The 20,888-nt window shown below is 45.8% G+C and overlaps 1 protein-coding gene and 1 long non-coding RNA gene across 3 annotated transcripts; one reads left to right on the plus strand and one right to left on the minus strand.

The window, feature by feature from the left end:
• Window positions 1-221: 221 nt before the first annotated feature.
• On the minus strand, window positions 222-3,125 carry Sat1 (spermidine/spermine N1-acetyltransferase 1). Its single transcript, NM_001310241.1, has 6 exons — window positions 2,895-3,125; window positions 2,674-2,725; window positions 2,502-2,585; window positions 994-1,095; window positions 862-902; window positions 222-739 (listed from the first exon to the last, which is right to left on the minus strand). Exons 1-6 carry the CDS (start codon window positions 2,958-2,960, stop codon window positions 569-571), a joined length of 516 nt encoding a protein of 171 aa, NP_001297170.1. The 5' UTR covers window positions 2,961-3,125; the 3' UTR covers window positions 222-568.
• Window positions 3,126-3,341: 216 nt separating this feature from the next.
• LOC147823252 (uncharacterized) lies at window positions 3,342-14,499 on the plus strand. 2 transcript variants are annotated; one of them, XR_015444099.1, is made up of 3 exons: window positions 3,342-7,382; window positions 11,788-11,952; window positions 12,126-14,499. It is a non-coding gene; the product is annotated as an uncharacterized LOC147823252 (long non-coding RNA). The 2 variants fall into 2 exon arrangements; XR_015444098.1 differs by having other exon boundaries at window positions 3,344-3,681.
• Window positions 14,500-20,888: the final 6,389 nt, after the last annotated feature.

Raw genomic sequence — 20,888 nt, forward strand, 5'->3', positions numbered from 1 at the left:
AAATGTACAGTGTTATCAATGTAAAGTCAAGTTTTATATGTGTTGTTACCAACTTTGGAATTCAACATGAGCATAAAAATCTTAAAATGGGTTAAAGACTGTTTTTAAGTGATTTTTGTTGTCTATTGATGTTTGGATCATTTTTATTTTATATTCCTCAGCAAGAAAAATGTATAAGGACGGAAGGATTAATAAAAATGCTTGCTTCCACAAACAATTAAATCAAAGAGTAGTTTATTAAAAAAGAGTCAAAACAGAAACTCTAAGTACCAGTGTGTACATTGTACACATTTAAATGACTCACAAGAATGAAGTTTTTTTTCATATAAAGATCACACCACCTTGTTGTTTATCAAAAGATGTTCACGGAGAAATCTGACTCCAAACCACATACACGAATGCCATTTTAAACAGACTGTATTTCAAACATGCAACAACGCCACTGGTAATAAAGCTTTGCAATGGGTGCTCATACTATTATTTCACTACAAACAGGCTAGGAAGCAAGAGAAGTCGAGAATATGTTTTAAAATAGAATGGAGGTTGTCATTGTCTACACCAGCACTCCTCACTCCTCTGCTGCCATTTTTAGCAAGTATTCCTTGTCTATCTTGAAGAGCCTCCATCCCTCTTCACTGGACAGATCAGAAGCGCCTCTTCTTTTGTAGAAGTTGATAGATGGTTCATTCCATTCCGCTACCAAGAAGTGCATGCTGCTGCAGCGACACTTCATGGCGACCTGTCGGGAGAGAAAATGCAAACTCGGTGACATTTCACCTGCTTCCAAAATCCAATTTTGAGTCAGTCATTGCGATAACCTAGTAACCCTTACAAATTCAGAAATCCCAAACTAGGCCATACCTGACTTAGATTCTTCAAAATTTCTGATCCTATACCAAAACCTAAAAGAAAGAGGTACAATTAAAAACTTCACTATAAGGACCCAGGGCCCTTTCTTTTTAGAACCTCCCCCATCCCCAAACTCAACCATACCTCTATAATCACTCATCACGAAGAAGTCTTCAAGATAAAGTAGTTTGCCAATCCATGGGTCATAGGTAAAATAGTACATGGCAAAACCAACAATGCTGTGTCCTGGAATAAGAGGACATAGATGAGATGGCAAGAAGAAAAACAATCCAATAAAGTTGTAGCGGCAGAATCAGAAGCCTATGGTAGGTTTTAAAGAAATATACATGCACATATATTACAGAAACAAGTAGCCACTCAGCTGGACTGCCTCCTGACCTTTACCTTAGCGCAGTCCAGACCACTGTTGGACAAGCTCACTGTTCTCAGACACGGCTTTGCAAAAAGCACACATTAGAGCCAGCTGAAGCCAGGCTACAACTGGGGACTGGCTACTCTGCAGTCTGCTGGTCTCACACTCAGGAAGCGAGAATGCTTTCATTACTTGCCAGAGCACAACTGCTACGGTCTTAAACTACTGAGCACACACATTATTCACATCCTAATGATATACTCGTAGGCTGACTTGGGAGCAAGTTGGGTTTACACGGCAGTTCAGAAGAGTAAATATTTGGCGTTTACCAACTCTTGCTTCCTTAAGGTCAGAACATCAGGCCAAAAATACAATGTTTAATTTCAGAACTTGCCTTCCAATTTAAATATTTTCAATTTGCTCTCCCCAGTTTTTAAGCCAGAAGAAGTAAGCAATACCCGGAAATAGGTATTATGTAACATCCATGGACCTCGGAAAAAAAAACACTGAACCCCTCTAGAAAACCAGCTCATTTCTTCTAGCTTGGGGAACAGCTGTCAGAAAGAAACTCAAGAAAGTACCCACCCAAACAACTTCCCCTTTTAGCTGTCTTCTGACCAGCCAACAGGGGCCAGCAAAAAAAAAAAAAAAATCCCTCATAAGAGGTGTCCACAATTCCAAACGAAGGCAAAGGTTTCAAATTAAACTTTTTAGCCATTTTATATTTCTTTGCAAACAGTCAGGAAGCGAGTATGATAGGGTTTCTGATCTACCGTGTTTTAAGTGTGTGATAATAGGACCTTACCTCATTTATCATGATCATCTACTTTATTGTGTAAAGGATCTTTTAGTTACCTCCCCGCCCATCCATGTACACGGAAGGGCCATGTACATGGCGAAGCTAGAGACTGTAACCTGAAGATTGGGACAAATTAAAGAAAAAAATGTGATTTAACAAGATTACAAAAAAAAAAAAAGGTTAGGTTAGGGTCAAACAAGAACCATTTTATGAAACTGAACAACAACAAATGACATTATACCTAACTCTTCTGGGTCTCCACAGCACTCTGAGGCTTACTTAAACAGCTCTTTTAACCCGCCCTGTTATAAAGCGCAGCGTATCAATTTTTCCTCAGTAATCTGAATACCGGCTGGCCAGTATCCCCAGCCAGCTTCTCTAGTAACCTCAGCCGGCGAGGTCGGGGCTTCTACACAGCAGGCGCTGCAAGTCTTACACAACACTCGCTCTCTCTGGCTTCGGGGCAGGGCAAGGGGTTACCTTCCGGAGTCCAGTGCTCCTTAGGCACTTCTGCAACCAGACAGTGGTAAAAAGGGTGCTCTCCGAAGCCATCCTCTAGCAGATCTGCAAGAAGGGGCGGCAGGGACGGCGTTGGCCTCCGGGCAGGTGACAGGCACCACCGTTCGGCCCCACCCCACCCCTGCTGCGTTACCTTTCTCAGTTAACATCACTTGGTCTTCCATATATTCGTATTTAGCCAGTTCCTGGGGCGATACACATGGAAGAGAAGCAGAAAAGATGATGAGGGCCAGCCGGGAGGCGGGGAACCCAGCAGACTCGGCCGATCGGGGCCCGGGGAAGGGGACAGGAGGAGAAAGGGACCTCAAGCCTTGGCCACCCTCTGACCTGGGGCAAGCCCGGACCTCCCGTTACCTTGATCAGCCGCAAGATGTCACTGCAGTCGGAGGCAGTGGCCGGGCGGATCACGAATTTAGCCATTTTCGTCTTTTGCTTTTCTTCCCTTTGCGGACCAGGCCCCTGTACTTGAACAGCAGGAGGAGGTGGTTCCTCATTCGTCTCCCGGGAGCGTCCTCTTCTCAGTCAGGCTGGCACCATGACCCAGCGAACCTCGGTAAGTGACGAAGGGCCTTCAGCGGAGATGCAACTGCGAGCTGCGCTCGGCAGCGGCGGCCAGAATCCGCGTTTTAGCGCGAAGAAGCCCCGCCCCGGGCCGTGAGACGGAGGCAGCTCGTCCAATGAGGCCGCGACTCCGCGACGCACCGCCCCCTTTTCCGGGCACCGCCCTCTCTTCCGGGCACCCGTGTGAACCCAGAAGCGCGAGCTAGGGGAGGAGGGACGACGGCGAGGTGCGCGGAGAAGTTCTCCAGCAGCGCCCTCTAGCGGCGCCTCGGGGAGGAGCCGCCTTCCCGGAAACCCGACCTGAGCGTCGCGCGTCCCGCAGTGACCTTTAGAGAAAGAAAAGGGGAATCCCCTCGGAGCCCCAGACAGGCGGAAACAAACGCAGGGGGCTGGATCTCAGGCAATGGGCGAAGGTTTGGGGCAGCCGTTCTCAAAGTGTTCCCAGGGCCGCTGCGAGTCCTGAGGTCACTTGGCTTTTTCCCTCTTCTGGAATTTTCCAGAGCCAGTGGGGTATGATCTCATCGCCCTCATGACTCAAGGAGTGTGTGCTTGCCTGTTGTATTTCCTAGGATTTCCTAAAGTAAGCTCTTCGGATTCCTCAATCATCTCTTTCCCTCATACTTGTCATTTTTAGAGTTGACATGTTTTCTTCCTTTGTTCTCCTTTACTCTCTCAGCTTCCTTGTGGAAGCGCTTTCCTTCTGGCTGAGATCTGTTCCTCTTAATAGCCTCGAGTGAAGGTCTCCTATTGTCAGATGCTCTCCCTTTGGTGATCTAAGTATTTTAATTCATTGGAAAATTCTTGAAGGATTTGTTTCCCTCCTTATAGGTTTTGAGGGTTGGAGGTTTGCTTTTTTCTCATGATACCTGGCCACTTCCTGGTCTCCATTGCTGTTGAAAGTTGTTGGAATCCCTATTCACTTCATTCCCTCTGCTACTTTACCCCTTTTTTGAGACAAGTTATCACCATGTAGATCAGACTGGCTTTGAACTCACTATGTAGCCCAGGCTAGCCTCGAACTCGTGGTGACCTCCTGCCTCAGCCTCCTGAGTGCTGGGATTACAGGCGTGCTCCACCACACCTGGCTCTCTCCTTTGACTTTTAATTTTCAAATAATTATACATTTACAGGGTATGCAATGATGTTATAGCTCTGATGACTGACAGAATATGTGCTTGTGTACTGTGTTTCCAGAATTTTTGAAGGTACATTCTTCGGCTTCTTCTTCTTCTTCTTTTTTTTTTTTTTTTGTCGTTGTTTGTCAGAGAGAGTCTCACTATGTAGTCCAGGCTGGCCTCTAACTTGTGATGATCCTCCTGCCTCAGTCTCATGAGGGCTGGGATAACATGCGCCACCACACCCAGGTCTTCAGCTTCTTTAGTAATTTTTAAATGTCCTGAGATCTGAATGTTCAGGAACAGTCTGGCTATTTCTGGGTTGTTCCTGCTGGAACCAGTATTCAAGCCTCCGAGGAACGACTGCTTTCACAAGCCATTTTTTCCAGACAGACCTTGGGTGTGCCCTGCCTGCGATTCTTTGATGAGCCAGAGGAGGATTTCCACAGGACGAGGAGGAGGAATAAAAGGGGCCCATGGCTCTCAGCCCGAGAATGAGGGGTTTGCCTGTCACCCAGTGACCACCCCCACCATTCTACAAGGGGCTCTCTGCCTGAGTCGCCAGGGTCCCGTATGTAGAGCAGAAGTGCCTTCTCTTACTCCTCCCCCTCGGGGGGTTCAGGCCTTTGGAGTCACTGGAGGCATTTACGAAGTGGCTTCTGCAGAGGTCTTTAAAACTAACATTGCCGAAGTGGCCAGAGGTGACTTCTGAAAATGGTTCGCTACTCTCTTTACCCAGAAAACCCCACAAAATCATGCAAATCAAGAGGCTCAAATCTTCGTGTTCACTTTAAGAACACCCGTAAAACTGCCCAGGCCATCAAGGGTGTGCCTATCCAAAAGGTCACCAAATATCTGAAGGATGTCACATTAAAGAAGCAATGTATGCCATTCTGGCATTACAGTGGTGGAGTTGTAGGTGTGCCCAGGCCAAACAGTGGGGCTGGACACAGGGACGTGGCCTGAAAAGAGTGCCGAATTTTTGCTGCACATGCTTGAAAGTGCAAAGCGTGATGCTGAGCTTACAGGTTTAGATGTAGATTCTCTGGCCACTGAACATATCCAGGTGAACAAAGCACCCAAGATGTGCAGCTGCACTTACAGAGCTCATGGCCGGATTAACCCATACATAAGCTCCCCCTGCCACATTGAGACGATCCTGACCTAAAAGGAACAAATTGTTCCTAAACTGGAGGAGGAAGTTGCACAGAAGAAAAAGATACCCCAGAAGAAACTGAAGAAAAACTTATGGCACAAGGATAGATTAGGCATGAAATAAATGCAAATAAAAGTAAAAAACAACAACAAAAAACTAGTACTGCGGGACATGGAGGCGCATGCCTGTAATCTCAGCCCTCAGGAGGCTGAGGCAGGAGGATCAATTTGAGTTTGAGACCAGCCTGAACTACATAGTTTGAGGCCAGCTGGAACTACACAGTAAGAACTTGTCCCAAAATACCAAAAAAAACCCAAACAGCCAACAAAAATGAAAACCACTGATCTTTGTGTGCCTGAGTTACTGAAAGCAGTGTTTTTCTTGACATCTTGAGCTGCGCCTCACAGATGACTATAGACTCTTTCCTTCCTGGCTCTGTCTGAAATGCAGAGGACTTCATTTGTTACATGTTTACTGAGAGTGCGAAATTAGACCTTTGCAATTAGGCACTCATGATAGCTGTCTAGCTGAAGCAAAAACAAAGCCATTTTCTATCTGTGTTATGGTTTTTAAACAGTGATTGTACCTTGGATTTGGAAAAATCATATTGGCTAATGAGTCAGCTGGTCAAGTATTTATTGAGCCTTGTCCGAGGTACACAGGTTTTGCAGCCCGCCCAGGAGGTGTACAGTTTACTTTTTGAGATGTGTTTGTAGTTTAGGATGGCCTAATTTAACCTCTGTGAGAAAGGATTATTGTGGCTGAGGTGGAGGAGGGCGAAGGCAGGAGGAAGCGAACGGCTGAGGCAGGGTGGCCTAGTGTTCTGTGCCAGGCCAGACAGGGAGGAGGGCCGGTAGCCCAGGAGGTGAAGGAATTTCCTGACAGGAGAGCAGCGGGCGACTCCGAGAGATGGGGTAGGAGGTGGTTTTCTTCATTTATTTTTTTGGGTGGCACCGAGGACTGAACCCCGGGCCTTCACACTGAGCTACAGCCCCAGTCCTTTTTGAAATTATTTTTTGAGACAGAGCCTCACTAAATTGCTCAGGTTGGGCTGAAACTTGAGATCCTCCTGGCTCAGCCTCCCAGAGTGCTGAAATTACAGGTATGCACCACCATGCCTGGCTGAGGTTGGGGTTGGTTGGTTTGTATTTATTTGTTTAGGTGTTTTGTAGCCCAGGCTGGCCTCCACCTCCGGCAGTCCTCCTGCCTCAGGCTCCTGAGTGACAGGATTACAGGTGTGCATCACCATGCCCGGCCTGAGGTTGGGGTTTTCATAAGGGATTAAAAATGTGGGGAAAGGTCTTAGTTATTGAATGTAGGTATCTCAGAAGTGTGTTTTTCAGGGCGTCTTGTTAATCTTTCAGGAACCCCTGCATTGTAACTGAAGTTATACATCAACCTTGCATGTGGACCAGGTCACTTTGGCCTCGTAGAAGGCCTTTCCTCACTGGCAGAAAGACGTATTTTTATCTCCACTGTTTTGGTCAGGGTTAGTGCCTTATTTTATGACTGCTGAGTAGAGCTTGGCTGGATTGCTTTGGGGGAAATTTGCTGCTTGGGGTTCTGATCTTTTTGTTGCCAAGAGCGACCACCACTTGAGGCACTCATTGTCTTGTTCTGTGGTACTGGGCATTGAACCGAGGGCCCCACGAATACTAAGCAAACACTTAACCAGTGATCTACATCTCCAATCATTTTTAGTTTTTTTACTTTGGGACAGGGTCTTGCTAAATTGCTTAGGCTGACTTCGAACTTATGATCCTACTGCTTCAGCCTCCTGACTAATTGGTATTGCAACTTCACACCCTGCTGTTAGCTTGATCTTTTCAGTTTAGAAAACCCGAGACTCACGGAGGTTACAGAATTGTCAAGCTAAGAAGGAGTACAGCTTTGAATATTTACAATTTAAGATTGGTGGGGTGTTTTTGTTTTTGAGACAGGTAGCCTGGGCTGGCCTGGAACTCACACATCGATCCTCCTGCTTCAGCCTCCAGAGTGCTGGGATTACAGGTGTGTGCCACATGCCTGGTTTAGGGTTGTTGTATTAGCCCAGGGGCCATTGCTGTCCACTGTGGACACTTTTTCTTTCTAGGTTCCACAGAAGCTGGGATCCCAAAGCTTCTTTATGATGTCTCCCTTGGGCCAAGCCACCAGAGTTATTTGAGTTGGGTTGCCCTATACCTTGCCTTCTGCATTGCTTATCTGTTGCTGCAGAACATGTTGCTGCTGGCTTAGTGACTCGAACATTAGTACTGTGGGCTCTGTGGGCCAGGAATCCAGGCCTGGCAGAGCCAGGTCCCCGCTCCAGGGTCAGCGGGGCTGTGTTCTCTGGTGCAGCCCTTGGCCTCCAGGCACTTGAGCTGTTGATGTTGGCAGAATTCAGTTTCTCACTGGGGGCCTTGGCTTCTTGGTGGCTGTTGGCTGGAGGTGGCCCTCAGCTCCCAGAGGCTACGTGCAGTTTCAAGAGGCTGCCTATGTTGACATGTGGCCTTGTCCAGTACTGTAAAGCTGTTTACAGAGCCAAGAGGGGTGGTGCACTCCTGTAATCCCAGCACTTGGGAGGCTGAGGCAGGAGTGGCTGCAAGTTGGATGCCAGCCTGGACTATATAGGGTGTTCAAGATCAGCTTGAACTACATAGTGAGACCTTGTCTCGAAAAACAAACAGCCAGGGATTTAGCTCAGTGGTGCCACCACCTGCCTCACAATCTCAAGGTCCTGAGTTCGATCCACAGTATCAAAAACAAACAAACAATATATAACAATTCACAACAGGGAGTCAGTGTCTGTTAGCTGGATAGAGTCTTTTTACATTTTTTTCATTGTGATAGAAAACATACAATGTACAGTTTATCATCTTAACCATTTTTGTTGTGTTCTGAGGCAGTTCAGGAATGCAGTCCATGCTCGTCCAGGCTGTAGTCCAGGAGGGTCACTGCCTCAGCTTCCTGAGTGCTAGGATTACGGATGGCCTCAGAATACACAGTTTAAAACCCATTTAATGTGATCAACCTCCTCATAGCTGCCCTCCCCCTCCTTCCTGGTGCAGTGTCCTAATCCAAGACTGCCACCTAGTTGTCTGCTCCGGGGAGCAAGGCTCTGATTGCTCACATGCTTAGGAGATCTGAAAAGTGCAACCAACCATTCTTAGACCTCCTAAACTATCAGCTCTTTGAATCTAGGTTTGGTGGTTACTCAGTAAGATCACAGGAAGTAATTGCCTATTAGTGCTCAAAGTATAAGACACCCCCCACTTTTCCCTGTGGCCTCTGGGTCCATGCAATAGATTTGAAAGTTCACCATTCAGCCTATCAAATTTTGTACCATTTGCAAGCTGGCAATTAAGCATTAACAGAGAACCCAGAAAAACAGAGAATACTTCAAACAAGGAAATGCAAGAAAGTAAACTCCTCCCAAGAAACCTGTCATAGTTACTTTCTCATTGCTGAGCCACAATACCCAACACCCACAACTCTAAGCAGGAGAGGTTTGTTTTGGCTCACAGTTTGTGGAGGTTTCAGTCCATAGCCCCTTGGCTCCAAGTCTGGGAAGCATGGCAGAGGGCCAGGGCAGAGGAGAAACAGTCCATTGGCATGGCAGTGGGAAGCAGAGAGGGATCTAGGAAGGAGGAGGGATATAGACCCTTCCAGGCCACACCCCCAGTGACCCATCTCTAACCAGGCTTCACCTCCCAGCATCACATTTAGCTATAAACCCATCAGTGAACTAATCCACTGATGAGAATCATGCCCCCATAATCCAGTCACCTCCCAGAAGCCCCACTCACGATTGCATGAGGCTTGGGGGGACATCTAGACATAAACTCTAACACAGCCCCTGTCTGGCCTGAGGAGCAAAGAGTATTCCCATGTTCTGGCCCCAGTGTGAGCAATGTTCATTTGGCAGGCTGCCACAGAGGAAGACAGGAGATATGCAACTAGCATTTCTTTTATTTTTTTAAATTTTTGCAGTGTTGGGGATCAAACCCAGGCCCTTGTAGGTATTAGATAAGTGCTCTCCCCAGACCCCAGTAACCAGCATTTTTTAGTGATTATCATGAATGGGATCCCTTGCTTAGCACTTTACAGATGTTTATTTATTTATTTATTTATTTAGTACTGGGGATTGAACTCAGGACCTTGTGCTTGCAAGGCAGGCATGGGCACCACTGAGCTAAATGCCCGGCCCTATTTATTTTTGAAACAGGATCTTGCTATATGTAGTGCAGGCTGGCCCCACTTGCAGTGATCCTCCTGCCTCAGCCTCCCAATTCCCAGGATCACAGGCGTGTGTTACCATGCCTGGCTACAGATGTGCTTTTATTTACCCCCCCCCCCCCGTACTGGAGATTGAATCTAGGGCCTTCACACTGAGCTACATCCCCAGCCCTTTTTAAAAATATGTTTTATTTTTAGATAGAATATGGGTACGTCACTAAATTGTCTACACTGGGTTTGAATTTGCAATCCTCCTGCCTCAGCCACCCTAAGTGCTGGGATTACAGCCATGTACTACTATGCCCAGCTTTATTTAGTTTTAATTTTCAGGTATTATTATTTTTTGAACATATGCCCAACTTTCTTATATAGATTCTGTTAAATTAAAAAATACGTGGCTCTATAATGCAAAAAAAAGTTTGACTATACATTTCCATTCTACACTTCAGGAAAATCTAGGAATAAAATCAGCATTTAAATAAAGCTGGTCTTGGTCAGGCATGGTAGTACACGCCTGTAATTCCAGCACTCCAGAGGCTGAGTCAGGAAGATCACCTTGAATTCAAGGCCAGCCTAGACTACATAGCATGACAACGCTCTCAAAAACAGAAACAGAAACAAAAAGAGATATAAACAAGAAAAGGTAAAGCTGGTCTGGATGGCTATAATCTGGAAGAATAAGAGGTTTTTTCCTTTCAGTGTCTCTAAGCTCTGTTGTTGAGATTTCTGCCCTGATGGAAATGTATAATGTCTTTAGCTCTTGAATCCAAAATCCTTATCGGCTAAGGAAACAGAAGCTCAGAGGCCAAACTACCTGTGCGTAGTTACACAGTTAGACACTGGCAGAGTGAGAAGTATACCTGTGTCTCCTTTTAGCCGGGAGCTTTCCTACACCATTGTGCAATTGTTACAGGAAATAATACCGGAGATGAAACATGAAATATTGTATCTCCCAACCTGCTAGCTGTATGATACCGAGTTCTTGTTCTCTAAAAATTGAACAATGAATTCTAGGAACAAGGGAGGTTAAGTGTAGGAAGATATTTACTGATGGGGAAGCTCCTGAGGGGCAGGAGGGGACCCGAGTGGGTAGCCAGGGAACCCCACTTTACAGAGGTTTTATAAGGTAAAACCCACATGGGTACAACGTGGGCCACAGCCATGAACATCCAATAAGTTACAAGTATAGTCACTTAGGTAATGGTGGTCCAGTTGGGAAACGAGTCACATAACAAGCATGGATGGAAAGAACAAAGATTCTCCTAGGAAGTGGTGGGTCCAGAGGTCTCTGGTCACCCCCCCCACCACCCTGGGGTGGCTGATGTCTGTCTAGACTTCATTAGGCCCAGTGTTTGTTCTTTGAGGAAGTATGTAGGTCTGGTCATCTTGCCTTTATCTTGAGGCCTGGTTTTCAGCCGGTGTGTCTCTGGTCACCACTGTGGTGTGTTTCACCTTTGTCCTGACCCTCTCGAGGACCTAGCCCTATCTGACTGCCTATAATATTTCTACCTGACTCATCTGTCTATAATACAATTACCAGCTTCATGGATCTTCTGACAAAAACGGTAAATAGAAAAACAGATACTTTGTCAAACACTGTCCAAAGGCTGGAACTTAGGCAAGGTAAAAAAATTGGAGATAAGGAAAACAGTTGGTCTACTTCTCCCAAATGCAGTTTCATTAGTACATGTCTTGTATATTATTATATTGTAGATTGAACACAGGGCCTCATACATACTGCTGAGTTCTACCTCCGAGTCCATGCCTTGTGGTTTTCGTTTTTTTGAGACAGGGTCTTGCTATTTAGCCCAAGCTGGCCTCCAGCTCTCAATAATCTTCCTGCCTCAGCCTCCTGAGTGCTGGGATCACAAGTGTGCACCACCACACCTGACAAGAGCAGGGATCTTTGAGACCAGGTGGATTTGGGTAAAAATTTCAGTGCTGCCAGTTATTACCTGTGTGATATTGGACGAGGTTCTTGATCTCAGTGTGCATCTGTGTAAAATGAAGTTAATGATCATAGTTTCCACCTCTTATGGCTGTGAATATTCAATAATTTGTGAACCCTTTTGTAGTGCTTTTGGATTAGGAAGAATAGCTGCGAATGGCCCAATAGGGAAAGGGTTTGTGTCTACACCTGTTTTATCTTGTCCTTAAGCAGGCTCATTTTCTTTCTGTCTTCCTCCCTTCACCCTCATAGGGTCTCACAATGTAGCCCAGGCTGTTCTTGAACAAATGGCGGTCTTCCCGCCTCAGCCTCCCAAGAAGCTGGACCTACAGGCGTGTGTCAGCACTCCTGGATTTGCAGTGATTCTTGTTGATGTTTGCCAACCACCAAGGTCAAAGACTATATTGTTGGATACAGGCAAGAGTTTTCATTTTTATCTTGGTGAATTTTTCCTTTTGCAGTGTTTGTGCCTTTTAATCTTCGTGGTGGTTTTGAGTTCGGAGACTTTTAATGAAACGAATATAACTTTATTTTTGTAAATATTTACTTGCTATATCTTTTTCACCCAATTTTCCCTTTCGGCCTTACAGTGTCCTGTGTCGCCGTCGTAGGAAACACTCCACAGCTCCAGCAGCAGCTCACAGCTTGCCATTCTGGTCACAGTTCCACGCTTGTTTCGGGCCGCTTTTACCTGCTTCTTCCGCGGTGAACGACACCAAGCGGAGGTGAGAATGGTACACACGTGAAGGTCTGGCCCATCAGTGAGACAGACTTGGATTCACCTGAAAGGATCCAATGGAATAGCATTAGAAGCTTGGAATCTGTTTTTCTCAAAGCACAGTAGAAAAAGTAGAAATAGAGTTTCCTTATTTACTCGTTTGAAACAGAAAAGAGTCCTAGGTTGAGAAAATGTAAATGGAGGCCTAGGGTTTTTTTGTTTGTTTGTTTTTGTTTCTTTTTTTTGAGACAGGGTCTCCCAATGTAGTTCAGGCTGGCCTTGAACTCACTATACAGCCCAGGCTGGCCTTCAATTCGTGGTAATCCTCCTGCCTCTGCTTCCTGAGTGTCGGGATTGCAGGTGTGCGCCACAACGCCTGCCTTGACCGAGGATTTTGACATGTCGATCTTCAAGACATTTTGTTTGCAGTATGTGGGGGATCCATTTGATGATAACTCATCAACTAAGCTAGAGCTGTGTGTCATTCATTACTTTATAATTTACCAAAGTAAAAAAAATGTAGACTCCATTTGTCTGTATGAAGAAACAGTGGAACAGGGAGACATGGCTGAAGGCCTGGGGAATGTTGAGTGTGTGCATGAGAAGGGGTCGATCACCCCTTTGGGCTCTCTGAACAGCACCATGCGGGAGGCAGCAGAAAGGGAGCCAGGGAGAAAGCGGTTGATCCTTTTCTAAGAAAGATTTGTATTACTGAAGGCACTAGCTGTGTTCAGTGTCAGAAATACCGGAAGAAACGCTAGTCACCAGGGCACAAGGAACCAAAATTGCATTGGATGGGCTCAAAGGTCATGTATTTGAAGTGAGCCTTGCTGATCTGCAGAGTAATGAAGTTGCATTTAGAAAATTCGAGCTGATCACTGAAGATGTTTGGGGCAAAACCCGCCTGCCTAACTGAAATGAAAAAACAAAAGACAAAGCAGGGACTAACAGTCTCAAAGCTTGGCAGAGACTGACGGTCTCAAGGCGCCCCTCCTGCTAAACCCACGAAGGCCACTGTGCCCGAAAGATGAACTGGCGAAACAACAGCTGCCTGTACGGCCCTGTGTCTTAAAGATAATCTGTAAAAGCAACATCTGCCTGCACCTCCCTAGCCCTGCGCTAAGTTCTGCTTCTGTAAAATTCTGCTTGCTTCCCCACCCCGCCTAAAGAGCAAGATCGAAATGAAAACAAACTTAGAATCGGGGCTCAGGCTCTGGAAGGCGACTTCCACTGAGCCCGCCAGTGAATAAACCTGCCTTTCCTTTCAATTCTCTGAGCGCCGCTCTCTTCCATGGTCTGCCTGTCCTCCGAGTGCTGTAACATAACTTCCATGTCATGGATCTCACCGTGACAAAATGTGACTCACCGTCAAAAAATGACAGACTGTGATCGAAGCTCTTGCTGATGTCAAGACTACCAATGGTTATTTGCTTCGTTTGTTCTATGCCGGTTTTACTGAAAAACCGAAACAATCAGATACGGAAGGCCCCTTCCGCTCAGCGTCAGCAGGTCCGCACAGTCGGGAAGAGGATGGAAATCCTGACCCGAGAGGTGCAGATGGTCAATAAACGGAGTCCAGACAGCGTTGGGAAAGACATAGAAGAGGCTTGCTGGTCTGTTTATCCTCTTCATGATGTCTTCGTCAGAAAAGGAAAAATAGAAGCCCGAGTTTGAGCTGGGAAAACTCCTGCAGCTTCGTGGGGAAGGTAGTAGCCCTGGAATAGCACTGAGGAAGAGACTGGTGCTGAAGCTGAACGAGCTGATGGGTATGAACCACCAGTCCGAGAGTCTGTTTACAATCTAGATTTTTAATAGTGATAAATAAAATCCTATTTGTGGGGGGAAAAAAGATCTCTTAGGCTGGCTCCCCTGTCTCTGCCATGTCCCCTGGTCCCAGCTGTCACTGTTAAGGGAAGCTGGGGTCCAACTGCTCCCTCGGGATCCCCCTCCAGCCGCTGCCCTCGTCCTCAGCAGCCCTCCCTCCACCTCAGTTTCTCCGCAGCCCTCCTGGCAGGCAGGGATACAGTAGCTGCGCCTCCATGCTAGCTGTTTGTGAAATGCAACCTGGCCACCACTTGCTGGCCATATGGACTTTCAGGGAAGTTACTTAATGTTCCTAATCCATGGTTTCCCCATCTATAAAATGGAAACAATGGAGACTTCTGATGGGTTCTGTGAGGATTAAATAAGATCATTGAGGATGAAGTGCTCAATAAATAATGCTGTCTCTAGTACTGTTCCCTCATTTGTTCAACATATCTTTATTATGTGTTTTCAACATATTAAGTACTGAGCTAAGTACTGAACATATGGTAGCTATCACTGCTGCTCTTGGTTCTATTATTATTATTTTTATGAGACAGGGTCTTGGTATATAGTCCAGGCTGGTCTCAAACTCACTATGTAGCCCAGGCTGGCCTCAACTTGCAGTGATCCTCCTGCCTCAGCCTCCCTAGCATTGGGACTACAGGCGTGTGCCACCACACCCGGCTTCATCCTCATTACTGTGTACTTACAGTGTGTCAGGCACTGTGCCAGGTAGAGGAGCCACAGCAGTAAATAAGACAGGACCTTCAGGACTCTGGGTATACTTTTGGTTCCACTAACAAGACTCTGTTCTCCTTTATGAGTTCTTTGGACCTGTTTGTTGAATACTTGCCTAGCTTGCATGAGGCCTTGGGTTCAATCCCCAGAATCGAAAAGCAAAAACAAAACAAAACCAACAATCAACCAAAAAATACTTCTTTTTAATGAAAGAGCTCACCGTCAGATGCCTTTCTACTCTACGCCAAGTTCTGGCTGACTAAAAGGCAGAAGGGGGTTATCAAGCTATTTAGCCTTTGCCCCATATGGGCAGGTTTAGAATGAGCTGCATGTGATGGAGGCTTTTGTCTTTTTATTTTCAGAAGAACCTCAGGTACAGGAGAGAAAGTCCTGCAGAAGTACTGGGGGAGCACTTGCCTAGCACAGGCAAGGCCCTGGCTTTGGTCCCCAGCACTACAAAAACAAGCGAACAGAAACAAAACAAGAGTGAACTGCTAGGGGAAAAATTTTACTGTGACAGGAGAAAAAAATATAGATGCAACAGTGACCCAAAACATCCACCTGGACTTGGCACTAGGTCCAGGAGCAAGCAGGAACCTCGTCTTTTCCCAGTGCCCAGGGAGAAGCCAGGCCTTTGGCCCCTTCCTGTCCTTACCCTTAGAAGGCACCCTGAGGAGTTTGCCCTGGGTGGGGTGGGCCAGAGAGCAGAAGAGGGCTGAGGATTCCCTTGGGCTTCGAACCTGCAAATGAGTGGAAGAGAGAAGGAAAGAAAGAGGCCTTTATGGTCCTCGCTCCATCTGAGGATCAGCTGAAGGAACTCAGGCGGTCCCGCTGCCACGCTCTGTTCTCCCTGCATTAAAATGCTGCGGATGGCTCAGACTGTGCCCTCCTCAGTGTGGCTTTTGAAACTGGCTGCCCCAGGAGGTTTCAGACTCCAAGAGTAAGGGCAGCAGGGGAGGAAAAACAGCCTTTTATACCAACAAGAATAAAAAGTAACTTTTGAGTTGTTTTTTTTTTTTTTTTTGAGACAGTCTCACTGTGTAGTTCAGACACCTTGAATTCACTGTGTAGCCCAGGCTGGCCTCGAACTCATGGTGATCCTTCTGCCTCAGCCTCCTGAGTGCTGAGATTACAGGTGTGTGCCACCATGCCCGACAAAAGTAACTTTTAATTGAAAAAAAAACTCAAGGGTTCAGATTAATGTATGGGTAATCGGTAAATCAGTTATATTTGGGGTGCTCTGGAGGGTGGCTTTTGAGGTTGACACTAATCACAGTCAACCTTTGTAGGACTGTGATGGACCCAGTTTTCCACTGAGTGAGTTGTGAATATGATATATAATTCAAATCCTGCTTTTTTTAAATTTTAAGTTTGTGGTGCTGGGGATCACATTCAGGGCTTTGCAAATGCTAGGCAATCACCTGACCATGGAGCCACACCCCTAGTCCCTTCTGTTCTTACATTATGCTCTTATCCAGCTGGAATTTGAAGGCGGGATTTGGACCAAGCTGGCTTTTGAAGGTGGGAGCATTGATTACCAATGCACTCCCTCTATTACTAGCCTGCTCAAGAGCTGGTTTCCACCATCCAAGTCAACTAAATCTTAAATACATATTAAGAATTAACTGAAATAAAATAAGAATTTTTTTAAAAAAAGAATTAACTAGGGCCAGGGATTTAGCTCAGTGGTTCTGGCGCCTGCCTTGCAAGTGCAAGGTCCCGAGTTCAATCCCCAGTACCCCCCCTCCCCCAAAAGAACTGGCCAGGCATGGTGGCGAACACCTGTGATCCCAGCACTTGGGAGGCTGAGGCAGAAGGATTGCTGTGAGTTCCAGGCTAGCCTGGGCTACATAGTGCGTTGAAGGCCGGTCTGAACTACATAGTGAGGCCCTGTCTCAAAACACCAAAAAAAAAAAAAAAAAAAAGAATTAACTATGTGCCCATACATGAAATTTAAAGGATGATTCCTGTCTTCAAGAATCTTACAATAAGGCCAGGTGTGGTGGTGCACACCTGTAATCCCAATGCCTGGGAGGCTGAGACAGGAGGATCCCCATGAGTTTGAGGCCAGCTTGGGCTACACACTGAGTTCAAGGCCAGCCTTGAACATACATACATACATACATATATAGTGAGACCCTGTCTCAAACAAAACGGAACAAAACAAGAATCTTGCAATAAGCCAAGTATGGTAGTGCACACTTGTAGTCCTAGCACTGTGGGAGGCTCAGGCAAGAAGATCACAAATTCAAACCCAGCCTGGGCAACTTAGTGTCTTAGAGAGACCCGGTCTCAAAATGAAGAATTTAAAAATATCTGGCTATTTAACTCAGTGCAGAGGCCCTGGGTTCAATCCCCAGTACTACCAAAAAAAAAAAAAAAGGGTTGCAATATTACCAGAGTACCAAGATGAACACTTTAAATTATTACAGAAATAATGTAAGGCAAAGAAGATTAAGTGATAATTGTCAGATATGGACTTTGTGAAAGAGCAATTTAGAGAAAGTAAAAGGTAATAATGATTACAAGAGTCAGGAAATCCTCTTGGGATTTATTTGGGCCTTGAAAATACATGAATGGAGGAAGGGTCCCCATGAAGGGAGTGCAGTAAGACCGAAACAGAGGAAGAACTAGAGAGTTCGGATGCTTAGTTTCCTCAGTCTGTGAAATGGGTCAGGAAGCCAGGCATGGGCCCCTCTGTGACAGGGACTATTGTGTTCACTCTCTGTTTTATCCGTCCGTCTATCTATATCTGTTTATCTATCTATCTATCATGTATCTATCATCTGGCAGTGCTGGGGATTGAACCCAGGACTGTTGTCAGGTAGTTCCTTTAGAAATGGCTCTCCAGGGCCAGGGATTTAGCTCAGTGGCACCTCCAATGCCTCCCAAGCGCAAGGTCCTGAGTTCCATCCCTGATACTGCAAAAAAACAAACCACCAAAACAAAAAAAGAAATGGCTCTCCAATTAAAAGTATTATAGGTCCTCCTTACCTTGAGCAAAGCATCAGAGGAGACAAGCCAAAAATGGTGCCAAAAGTTTCTTTGGGATGAAGGGATAAGGGAAAAACTGGCTCTGCAGGGTGAATGTAGACTGAACAGAGAGGAAAGGATAAAAGCAGAAATGAAAGTGTACCAGGGACCCAGACTAGGCTATGGAGGCATCAAGATAGCAGGCTCCTTGCAGTGTCTGTGTCCTTATCTGTCATCCACATCTCATGGAAGCCCTAGAGAAGTTCCACATACGGGGTCCTGGGAATTATTTGGCACTGTCCTGGGATCTTATTTTGTTTTGTTTTTTAACAAAACATTTCTTGGTACATTTTAGACGTACATAATGATAATACTCATCATAGGGAATTTGCACCTGTACTCGATACCTCCTGCCTGTTTTTCCCCATTCCCTCCTCTCCTCAAGCCCCCCACCATGTACAAAAGCTTTGTTTCCATTTTTTTCTTCTATTTTTACTTTTTCCCTTCCTCCTTTCGCCTTCCACCCCCCACCCCCTGTTCCCCTTCTGTCCTGGGATCTTGTAGTTGACAGCTCCAGCTTATTTCCCCAGCCAGCTTTGCCACGCTACCTCCTATATCAGGACCTCATGCATATAGGCAAGCATTCGGCCATGGAGCTATACCCCAGCTCTGCAGCTCTAGTATCTAGGGTTTCTCAGCCATGATAGGCATGTTTCAAAATGGCACATGGAAGAGATGGTGTGGGAACTGTATACCTAGGGACCCAATTCATGTTAGCAGGTAAGAAATCCCCTCAGGAAGGTGCCACTGGGCTCAGAGCCATCCTGAGAGAAGCAGGTCACCTCTCCCAGAGTATGGAAATCGCTTCTCTGTTGCTTAGGAAACAAACTTCTGCTGAGGACACAAAGTACAAGATTCATCTGGGTTGGTGGTGATGATGACACTGTCACCAGGAGATGGCCTCCTAGACTGTTGACACAGTGGTGCTTGGCCATGTTCCCCAGTACCTTGAATTAAAGGGACACATTTTAATTAGCCAGGCATCTAGCATGTGCTAATATGAAACAGAAGAACAAATAAAACATTTCTTTTTAGGTTTTCGAAAAATTTTCTTAGCTTCTTCTTCTTTTTTTTTTTTGGTACCAGGGATCGAACTCAGGACCTTCTACTTGCAAGGCAAGCGGCGGAACCACTGAGCTAAATCCCCGGCTCTCTTAGCTTCTTTTTGAGGGTTATGAACCTGGAAAATTCAATTTGGGTCGTTCAGTTTCTTTTTCTTTAAGGGAAGACTCGCTCAAGTGTCACCTCCTCTCTGTGGCTTGCAGCCATGTCCTGCCTCCTCACCAAGGCCTCTCCCATGCTCTGTCCTGCTAGGGTGAATAGTTTGCTGTTCATTATTCACTGGGACGTTTGGTTACATTTCTTTCTTTTTCTTTTCCTTTTTTTGGTTTTTTTGAGACAGGATCTGGCTATATAGTTCTGGCTTTCCTCAAACTCATGGCAATCCTCTTGCCTCAGCCTTTGGGGTGCTGGGACTACAGGCGTGCACCACCACACCCGGCCCTGGTTGCATTTCTAGGTGAGGAACTCTTGGATGTTAAGGACCATTCCTGTTTTGTTTTTTTTTCTTTCTTTTTTTGTTTTGTTTTTGTTTACCTACCTAATGGTCTTTTTAAATTGTCAGGCATAAGAGAGACAGAGAAATGCATGAAGCATAAAGATTGTGTACTTTTTTTTTTTTCTTTTTTGGTACTGGGGATCGAACTCCGGTCCTTGCTCTTGCAAGGCAGGCAGTGGAACCACTGAGCTAAATCCCCGGACCTAGCATAAAGAATTTAGCAGTGTGTTCTAAATTATGCAAATGCTTAAGAACCAAGACTTTTCACATACAAAATAGATTTCTGGCTTCTCTTAAAACATTGGCGGCCCAAACTCACGGGGCACAGCCTCCACACACAACTGGGTGCCAAGAGCTGCCACCTGCTGTCCCCATGGTGGGACGCTCATTCCATGCCCCTGAATTACGCTTCTCCCCACCCCTCCCCCATCCACACACCACAGCCTGAGAAGGGCCCAGAGTGGTGTTAATTTGCGCCACCACAGAAGAAATCCGTCCCCAAACCCAGACGGATTTGGCTGAATTCCAGGAAGATTGGGCATAGGATGAGAAGCCTGAGGAAGACAAATGCAAAGCACACACACCACGAGTGCAGAAGAGTAGCATTGCCGAGGCCAAGTTTGAGGAGACATTGGAGAAATTTCCTCAGTGCTAGAAAGCAAAGTGATTATCCAGTTGAATACTCTAATATGGATGTATAAATTGTACCTCCGATTATCAAAAGACTCATCTAAATTTTAATATACAGTTTGCAATTCTAGTGCTGAGTGAAATATGTACAATCTAACTCTATTTCCTCTCCCTTCCCCTCCAACATGGCATAGTGCAGCTGGCTGGGACCTAGGGGACCATCCATGGTGACGCCTCCAAGTTATAGATGAGAAAGGTGCTTGTTTCCACTTCGATGCTTTTATGAATAATGGACCTGAGGAAGGTCTCCCGAGTAGTTGGATGGAACTGTTTAGGGAGCAATATTTCATTTAAGATTGTTTATCCAGTAGGTGTTTGCATTAATCACTCGGGTCCTGTCCTTTTTCTGAATTGGCAGTTGCCATGTTGTGCCAGAGCTTCATTGTGTCCAGCAGTGCAGTCCCATAGGTTGTGTTTGCAGTTACACTTTGGGGACATTCATAGCTCCAGGCATTGGCATTGAACTTTAGACTGATGGCTACATGTGTGAGAACTTTGGCTTGAATGGAGATCAATGCAAATTACATGGCTTCCCATTTTGTTTGTTTGTTTATTTGTTTGTTTGTTTTGAGATAGAGTCTCACTACATAAAAGCTTTACTCACTATGTAGTCCAGGCTGGCCTCGAACTCACAGAGATCCTTCTGACTCAGCTACCCAAGTGCTAGGATTACAGGTATGCATCACCATGCCCAGCGCTGCATGGCTTAGTCAATAGGGGATCTTGATGGACAACGTGTGGCCTCTAGAGATAGAACCAATAGATGATACATTCTGCATCTACAATATTTGTTTTTTTTATTCCTGCTTC

The sequence above is a fragment of the Heterocephalus glaber genome, unplaced genomic scaffold (genome assembly GCF_053883595.1).
Source record: "Heterocephalus glaber isolate CG9 unplaced genomic scaffold, H.glaber_assembly_v1.0 deba00001594, whole genome shotgun sequence".
NCBI classification, from domain to species: domain Eukaryota; kingdom Metazoa; phylum Chordata; class Mammalia; order Rodentia; family Bathyergidae; genus Heterocephalus; species Heterocephalus glaber.

Excerpts from the sequence above, each read along its gene's own strand:
- Sat1 (NM_001310241.1), bottom strand. The coding sequence starts at position 2,960 with ATGGCTAAATTCGTGATCCGCCCGGCCACTGCCTCCGACTGCAGTGAC. Across the intron at positions 2,726-2,894 it reads ACATCTTGCGGCTGATCAAG|GAACTGGCTAAATACGAATA; the intron begins GTAACGGGAGGT and ends GTATCGCCCCAG. Across the intron at positions 740-861 it reads TTTTGAAGAATCTAAGTCAG|GTCGCCATGAAGTGTCGCTG; the intron begins GTATGGCCTAGT and ends CTCTCCCGACAG.